An 8,248-nucleotide genomic window follows, 5' to 3' on the forward strand; every position below is an offset into this window, starting at 1 on the left:
CAAGAAATGCCTAAAATCCCTTGGTTCTAGTCTTCTTTTACTTAACTTTCTATGTAATCTATGACATCATAACCTTCCTGAATCTTCAAGGTTTGAGTTTAAAAGGAGATGTAGATGGAAGAGTTGCATTTTGGAAAGAAGATACACAGTTATCAGTGACTTAGAAAGCAGACAATGAATGAGATGCAGAATTCACAGAGATAGCTCAGAATAGAGAAGGTAAAAGAAAAACTGCGGAAAATCTCAAAGTTAAAGGAGGAATGTGATTAAAAAAAACCCAGCATGTCTAAGCTCAGGGTGCCATAACAAAATACTATAAACTGGGTGGCTTTATCAACACAAATTTATTTTCTCATAGTCCAGAACCTAAAAATCCAAGAGCAAGGTACTAACATGGTTGATTTCGGTAAGGGCTCTCTTTCTTGCTTGTAGATGGCTGCCTTCTCACTATGTCCTCACGTGGTGGTGGTGGTGGGGGAGGGGGAGAGAGCAAGGCAACAATCATCATAAGGGCCCCGCCCAGATGATCTCATTCGAATGGCCCAGTCTCCAAATACCACTATATTAGGGGTTAGGACTTCAACTCAAGAATTTGGGAGCACACAGCCGAAACCGGTTTGGCTCATGGAGAGAGCGTCAGCCTATGGACTGAAAGGTCCCAGGTTCGATTCTGGTCAAGGGCACATGCCTTGGTTGCGGGCACATCCCCAATAGGGGGCGTGCAGGAGGCAGCTGATTGATGTTTCTCTCTCATCGATGTTTCTAACTCTCTCCCTTCCTCTCTGTAAAAAATCAATAAAATGTATTTAAAAAAAAAATTTGGGAACACACAAAGCAGTCTACAGCATCTGCCTCTAGCCCCCAAAATTCATGTCCTTCTCACATGCAAAATACATTTCGTTCTACCCTAACAGCCCCTTAAGTCCTAATCATTCTATCCAGTATCAATTCTAATGTCTGAAGTCTCATCTAAATATCATCTGCACCAGATATGGTAAGACTCAAGCTATAATTCATCCTGAGGCAAAACCCCTCTCTGGCTGTGAACCTGTGACACCAGATAAGCTACGTGCTTTCAAAATACAATGGTGGACAGGCATTTGGATAGACATTCCCATTACAAAGGGAGAAACTGGAAAGAAGAAATGGGTGATGGGACACAAGGAAGTCTAAAACCTAGCAATACAAATTCCTTTAGATCTTAACACGTTAAGCGCCAAGCCTGTTTTGTCTTCCTTTCCGTTTCAGTCACCGCGGGTGACTGACATGGCGCTTAACGTGCTAAGGCTCAAAAATAGTCCCTTTTGGCTCAACATCCCCATCTTTCAGGCGCAATGCGGGGGCAGCATCACCGGCATGACTCTGTGGGATGGCCCCACCGCTTTGGCTTTGTGGAGTCCCGCCGCCAAGGGTCTCAGCAGATGCCTAAGGCTTGTTGAAACTGAGGCAGTCACCCTGATGACCCCTGAATCGCCTCTGGGACCATTTCTCCCTCTTCCTGAAGAATAATGCAAGTTCACAGCCACATAGCTCCATCATCCCATCCTGTCAAATCCGTAAGTCCAACAACCTTTCTTCATTTTGCACCATCTCTAGCTCCTTCAGTTCAAAGTGGCAGTGTTTCTGCTCACATAATCCCATTCATTTGTTATCAAATGGTGTTCAGCTACACCCTATGCGGATAGGCTGAGAATTTTCAAATCTTCAAATTCTGGTTCCTTTTTCTTTTTTTCCTGAATCATTTACCTTTTATTTTTTTATTGTCTGAAGTTTTACACTGGTTCCTTTTTCTTAACAATTCCTTCTTCAATTCCTCTCTCTCCTTTTGCAGTCAAGAGGAACCAAGCTGCTCCATGAACACTTTGCTTAGAAATCTCCTCAGCTAATATCTAAATCTCATTGTTCACAATTCTTCCTTCCACACAACACTAGAACACAGTTCAGCCAAGTTCTTTGCCATTTTAACAAGGATTTCCTTTCCTACAGTTTCCAATGACATGTCTGTTCCTCATTTCTGTCACACATCTCACCAGAATCGCCCTTAAGGTCTACATTTCAGGCATGCACCCCAAGTCTCTTCTACCCTCCTCCCATTACCCAGATATAAAGCTGCTTCCACGTGTTTAGGCATTTGTTACAACAGTACCCCAGTCCTGATACTAAAATTTGTCTTAGTCAGCTTGGGTTGCCATAACAAAATATCATAGAGTGGGTTGCTTACACAGAAATTTATTTTCTCACAGTTCTAGAAAAGGTTGGCTTCCATTGAGAGCTTTCCTTCTGGCCTGTACAGACTGCCACCTGCTCACTGTGTCTTCACATGGTGGTGGGGAGGAGAGGAGTTGAAGGGAGAAGGGGCAGGGGGGAGGAACAGACAGCAAGCTCTCTGGTGTCTTTTTTTATAAGGTCACAAGGGACCTACCCTCTGACCTCATAGAAATCTATTATCTCCAAATAACATCACATTGGGGGTCAGGGCTTTAACATGGATTGGGAAGGGGGGCACAATTCAGACCACAGCACAGCAGCTCAGACAGCCTGGGTAGCAGAACACACCTAGTTTCCCCAGGAGGTTGAGAGAGGAGGGCAGAGAAGGAATTAAAGAAGATTCTTTGAATTGGTATAATATACCAAAGAAATGCAAATTTTGACAAGAGATTTTTCTACTGGGAATCCTGATTATCACTTCATTTCAAGATGTGGCTATATAATACTTTAAAATCTTTGAAGATATGAACAAATGAACAGAACTTTTGTAAAAACATTATGAAGAAGACTCAGGATTCTTCAGAGAACTTTGAAGCAATTTTAGAAAACTGATCCAGGCTAAAAACTTCATTCATTCTCTCTGAAACAGAACTTTGTGACTGTGTCCAAATAACACTGTGAAAGAAAGATCAAAACGTCGGGGCTGGGAGTTGGGTTGCACTGGAGAAAGATGAGTGTGAAATGGAAAATAGCAAGGCCAAGAGAGAATCAACTACCTACAAGGCACTCTTTTTAATTCTAGACTTAAGGTTAATGGGTTTAGAATTCATTAAAATAGCCGGACATGCAGTAGTTTGATTTCATATACACAGTGAGGTCATTGTTTTGAAGAAGACAAGATGAGGAGGCTACGTGATGTGAAGGGTCTTTCCAATACTAAATTCTACAAGTCAAAGCAGAATGCTTTACATACCCACTAGAATCCGTGCACTGGTGGGGGTCCCTCGGCCTGGCCTGCGCCTCTCATAATCTGGGACCCCTTGGGGATGTCAGGCTGCTGGTTTCTACCAGATCCTCACAGGCCAGGCTGAGGGACTGCCCCCCCACCCCCACCCCTGCATGATCGGGCCAGGGAGGGACCAAGAGAGTATCGGCCAGACCCTAGTAGCAAGCTAACCTACCAGTCGGAGCGTCTGCCCCCCTGGTGGTCAGTGCGTGTCATAGCAACTGGTTGAACAGTCAAACGAGGTCCAACACTTAGCATATTAGGCTTTTATTATATAGGATTTTCCTTTTCCATCTCTGAACTTAGATTCCCATACATATGTATGCATTAAAGTTGGTTATTTTCTCTTGCTAATCTGCCTCATGCCTATTTGATTATTAGACCAAAGAACCTTGGAGATAAAGGGAACTTTGTTCCTCCCACAGTCCACACAACCCTGGGACTGAGGAGTTCAGAACCCAAGATTAATATAGTCAGATGTAACAAAATATACATGTGCAATAAAAAAGAATATAAACTAGAATGTGGGAGTAATAGGCTAGCTGCAATTTAGAGCCAGGACAACCTTTAAATTCGGTAAGCCCTTAAATTCTCTGCCTCTTCTACCAGAAGGCAGCAGCAGCTTCTGGAGGGCTGCCTCTGGATGAGGACGTTCTTCCATGACTAAGGGGAAAGATGCCCGGCAGTGCCAGCGTCAGGAGCCCAGAGAGGAGAAATGAAATGATTAAGCTGGCGTCATTAATTCAAAAGAACTCAGAGCGGCCACCTCGGGCTGGATTTTGGGGGAAGAGGGATATAAGCAAGGGCTTCAGGGAGAAAATGGTAAGAAACAAAACAAACAACCAGTACTAGAGAGTGTTGTAGGGAAAGAACTAGGTACCCAGTAAGTTAGCCGAAGGGGGAGAGAGGGCGCCGGCTAAGGAAAAGGGTACTAGATTTAATTGAGTTCCTCAAAAAGGAAAGAAATGAGAATTTAGATCATTTCAGGAGATTAAAGGAAGAGACAAGAGGAAAACACACCATGGAGAAAGCAACAGGAAATAGAAAATCAATAATACTGGTTGGCACTGAAAAAGATCTTCACACTTGAAAAAGTTCTTGTCAGTTTATTCAGTCACCAGCACAGTGCCTGGCATGTAACAGATACTAAATATTTGTGCAGTGAAAGAATGTTACTGGGTTCTGTGGGTTCAGAGTTAGTCCCCGCAAACCCCCCCCCCCCCCCCAAAGATGTGCCTCTGTGTTATGTGGATTGTTTTGAGCTAAGGGCAATTTTACCTGTAGGCCAGGAGAAACTTCTACTCCTCCCTTGACTACCTGGAAGAACTTCAATTAGGGGTCTTGCCCATAATGGGAGATCATCACAGATAACAGGAACTTCTATTTACTAAACATCTGCTTATCGTCCTGCAATGATTCTTTGAAGCCTCCAAGTGACAGTACCTCATCCCTAACTCAGAATGCCTCTTTTGTTTTAATCCTCACTGGAGGATATGCTTTTCATTGATTCTAGAGACAGAAGAAGGGAGAGGGAGAGAAATATTGATGTGAGAGAGAAACATCAATTAGTTGCCTCCCATTCGCACCCCAACTGAGGACTGAACCCTCAACCTGGGTAAGTGCTCTGACTGGGAATCGAACTCTTAACCCTTCAGTGCACGTTCTAACCTCTGAGTCACACAGGTCACACATTTTCCTTTTCCGTCTCTGCATTTACTGTGCACGTGTTCCCATGCATATGTATTCATTAAAGTTGATTATTTTCTCTTGCTAATCTGCCTCATGTCTATTTGATTATTAAACTAAAGAACCTTGGAGATAAAAGGAAGTTTGTTCCTCCCACAGTCCACACAACCCTAGAACTGAGGAGTACAGAAACCAAGATTAATACAGTAGGATATAACAAAATATAACACGCAATATAAAAAGAATAAAAACTAGAATGTGGAAGTGATAGGCTAGCTACAATTTAGAGCAAGGGCAACCTTTAAATTTGGTAAGCCCTTAAAATTATATGAAAAGTCTGCTTACATTTTTCTATTGAGAGGGTTCTGAGCTTTTTTTGTTTTGTTTTTTGTGTGAATCCTCCTCACCCAAGGTTATTTTCCCCATTGATTTTAGAGAGAGTGGAAGGGAGGGAGGGAGAGGGGAAGAATGAAAGAGGGAGGGAGGAAACAAGAAAGAGAGAGAGAGAAAAGCATCAATGTGAAAGAGACACATGGATTGGTTGCCTCCCCCACACACCCAGACATGGTCAGGATCCAACCTGGAACCCAGGTACCTGCCTTGACAGGGAATGAACCCAAAACCCTTCGGTGGGTGGGCGGATGCTCTAACCACTGAATGACACCGGCCAGGGCTCGGAGCTTTTATAAGAATTTCATCTTGCTTATTTACTGAACATTATACTATAAAATAAAATGTAAAAAAAAAAAAAAAGAATTTCAATGTGAGTTTATGAGCAACTGATGTATTATTAGGTTAGTTATTAATTTGTGTTGAGAAAGGATTAGTGAGAATGTGATATAGAAGATACATTCTTACAATCAGCTTAAGAAGTTCAAACAACAATGAGTGCAAAACCACTCAGACAAGTTTTACAACCAGGTTATGGTTTTATGTGCATTGTTATCTTTTGGACATATCTGATTACATAATACCTGAAAGGTTCGGTCTAAAATGTTACTTTGTTGTTTTGCTTATATTGTACTCCCCCCACAAACAATATTTAGATTCATTACCTCTTCATGCTCCTAATGTTGCCTAGCAAATTATGAATACACCAGCCAAAGGCGCGTGTTCACTTTGGGTTTTGCTTTTGGTTTCTTAATAAATGTTAAAGACACTAAAAAAAAAATGTTAAAGACACTTTCATATTGAATATATTCACTAACAGTAATCCTTTCAAGTGGAGAATATGCAAAATACACTCTTTCAAGTTGCACATTCTAATGGTAAGAACTAGACAGGCATACATCCTACAAATTCTGTGTAAATAAAGCTCCTAAAAGTTTCCAACCTGAAACTCCCTAAGTGAAATCTACACGAAACAAAAACGGAACCACTGAACACAGGCTCCTAACCACCCACGGGAGCTCCCGTTGTTTGATAATGAATGTTAAAACCTTACCACTTTCCTGTAATTATGAAAACAAACTTGTGAGCACGCATTTGTTACCCCTCTCTCCTTTCAAGGAGGCAGAGAACTAGAAACCACTTTCGTATGTTCTTTTTACAGTTATTTTTAAATTATTACTATTACCAAAACCTCCCAGAATGGAATCAAAGGAACCCTAAGGTGAGGAAGGAACTACAGCGGAAGGAAAAACAAAACAAAACGAAACAAAACACCTATCAGAGCAATGAAACTGAAGCGCAGTCCTTGAACAACGGCTGACCTTCCTGGGACCGTGTACATTTTATTTTCCTTCTTCCCGAGGAGGAAAGAGGCTAAGCAGCAGCAGTAAGAAAGGCTAGACGACAAATCTCAGAGGCGGATTAAAAATGCCCAGAAAACTACAGAGAGGCACCAAGGTCAAGGTGGCATAAGGGGCTTTCTTGGGGGTTGGTACTTCGAGGGCTTCCAAGGACAGGAGTGGGGGGTGGGAGGGTGGAGGGGAAAAGGTGAAAAAGTGGCTGGAAGGACGGGGAGTACTGGGGAGGGGAGGGGAGGGGAGAGGAGGGGAGAGACGGGGGAGAAGCAGAGCAGGCCGCGGAGGCGCGGGCGGAGAGGTCGGCCGGGTGGGGGGGAGGGAAGGAGCCGGGGCCCAGCCCCGCCCCGGGAGGCCCGCCCGCCGCCGCCCGCCCCCCTTACCAGCCGGAGCAGGACGCCCCAGAGCAGGGCGGCCGCGGCGCAGAGCGGCGGCCGCTGCGGCCCCATCGGCGTGCTGGGCGCCCGAAGGCGCGGCGGGCGCTGCTCGGCGGGGCAGGCTCGGGGTCCCGCGGCGCTGCCTCCGAAGCCGAGCCGGACCGGGCGGGTGGCGGGGCTTGGCCCGGGCCGCCGCTGTTACTGGGGCGGCCACTGCAGCGCCGACTTCCTTTTCCGGCCACGCCCGGAGGACGCGGAAACCCCCGCGCGGAGCACGTGGAGCCCGGAGTCCGCGCTCGCCGCCCGCCCGGCTCTCCCTGCCGCCGACGGGGCTGGGCGTGTCTCCTTCCAGATGCCTGACCTGAATTCTCCCCGGCGTCCCGGAATGCAAGGGACTTTTCCAAGACCCTCCTCCTCCTGGAAGCCGCCCAGCGCCGCTGGTCCCCCGTCACTGTCCAGGCGCCCTGAGCCCCAGTCTGTGGCTCACCAGCTGGTCCTGGCCACCAACACAGATTCCAAGTCCGTGCACTTTCTCCAGAACCGCTGCGGCCACCCTCTCCAGGACACTATCCTGTCCCCTCCAAACTGGTCTCTGTTTCCATTCCCGACAGCCCATTATCTAAATAGCAGCCCTTTTAAAAAGAGGTCTCTTTAAAAGTATAAGTCAGCTCATGGCACTCCGTATCACACTTGGAACGAAATCAAAGCTCTATACAAAGTTTACACAATATAGTCCCTGCCTTCTTTGATCCCCAAATTCACTCCTCTTCCACGTTTGCCACTGGGATGCCTTTGGTTCTTTGGCTTTTGCACTGGTAGTCCTTCCTGCTGAGATGCTCTCTCAGAAGACCTGGCGCATTGGAATGCACTTGCCAACTGGTGTCACTTCCCCAGACATGACTTATGGGAACGTCCTGACATACCAAGCTGAGGTAGCCACCCACTCACTTTCATATCTGATTTAATTCTCTACATAGTATGTTCACTCTCATATTCTCTTGATTATTTACTTTTTCATTTATTATGTCATCTCCCAATGGATAGCAAGAGTGTCTTTGCAAAAAAAAAAAGAGCGAGAGAAACTAAGATGGTGGCACAGGTAAACACCTGAACTTGCTGCCTCGCACAACCACTTCAAAACTACAACTAAAAGACAAAACGGACATCATCCAGAACCACAGGAAGGCTGGCTGAGTGGAAATTCTACAACTAGAAGGGAAGAGAAA

At 45.3% G+C, this 8,248-nt stretch overlaps 1 protein-coding gene across 2 annotated transcripts in view; it reads right to left on the minus strand.

Annotated features, from left to right (window-relative positions):
- Positions 1-7,230, minus strand: part of SPPL2A (signal peptide peptidase like 2A) — a 50,155-nt gene extending 42,925 nt beyond the window's left edge. For both annotated transcript variants that reach the window (XM_079769226.1, XM_079769225.1), the window contains exon 1: positions 7,029-7,230. In XM_079769226.1, the coding sequence (XP_079625352.1) occupies positions 7,029-7,094 (66 nt within the window). In that variant the 5' untranslated portion in view covers positions 7,095-7,230. The remainder of the gene's footprint in view (positions 1-7,028) is intronic.
- Positions 7,231-8,248: the final 1,018 nt, after the last annotated feature.

This window comes from Cnephaeus nilssonii (genome assembly GCF_951640355.1).
Source record: "Cnephaeus nilssonii genome assembly, chromosome: 4".
NCBI lineage: Eukaryota > Metazoa > Chordata > Mammalia > Chiroptera > Vespertilionidae > Cnephaeus > Cnephaeus nilssonii.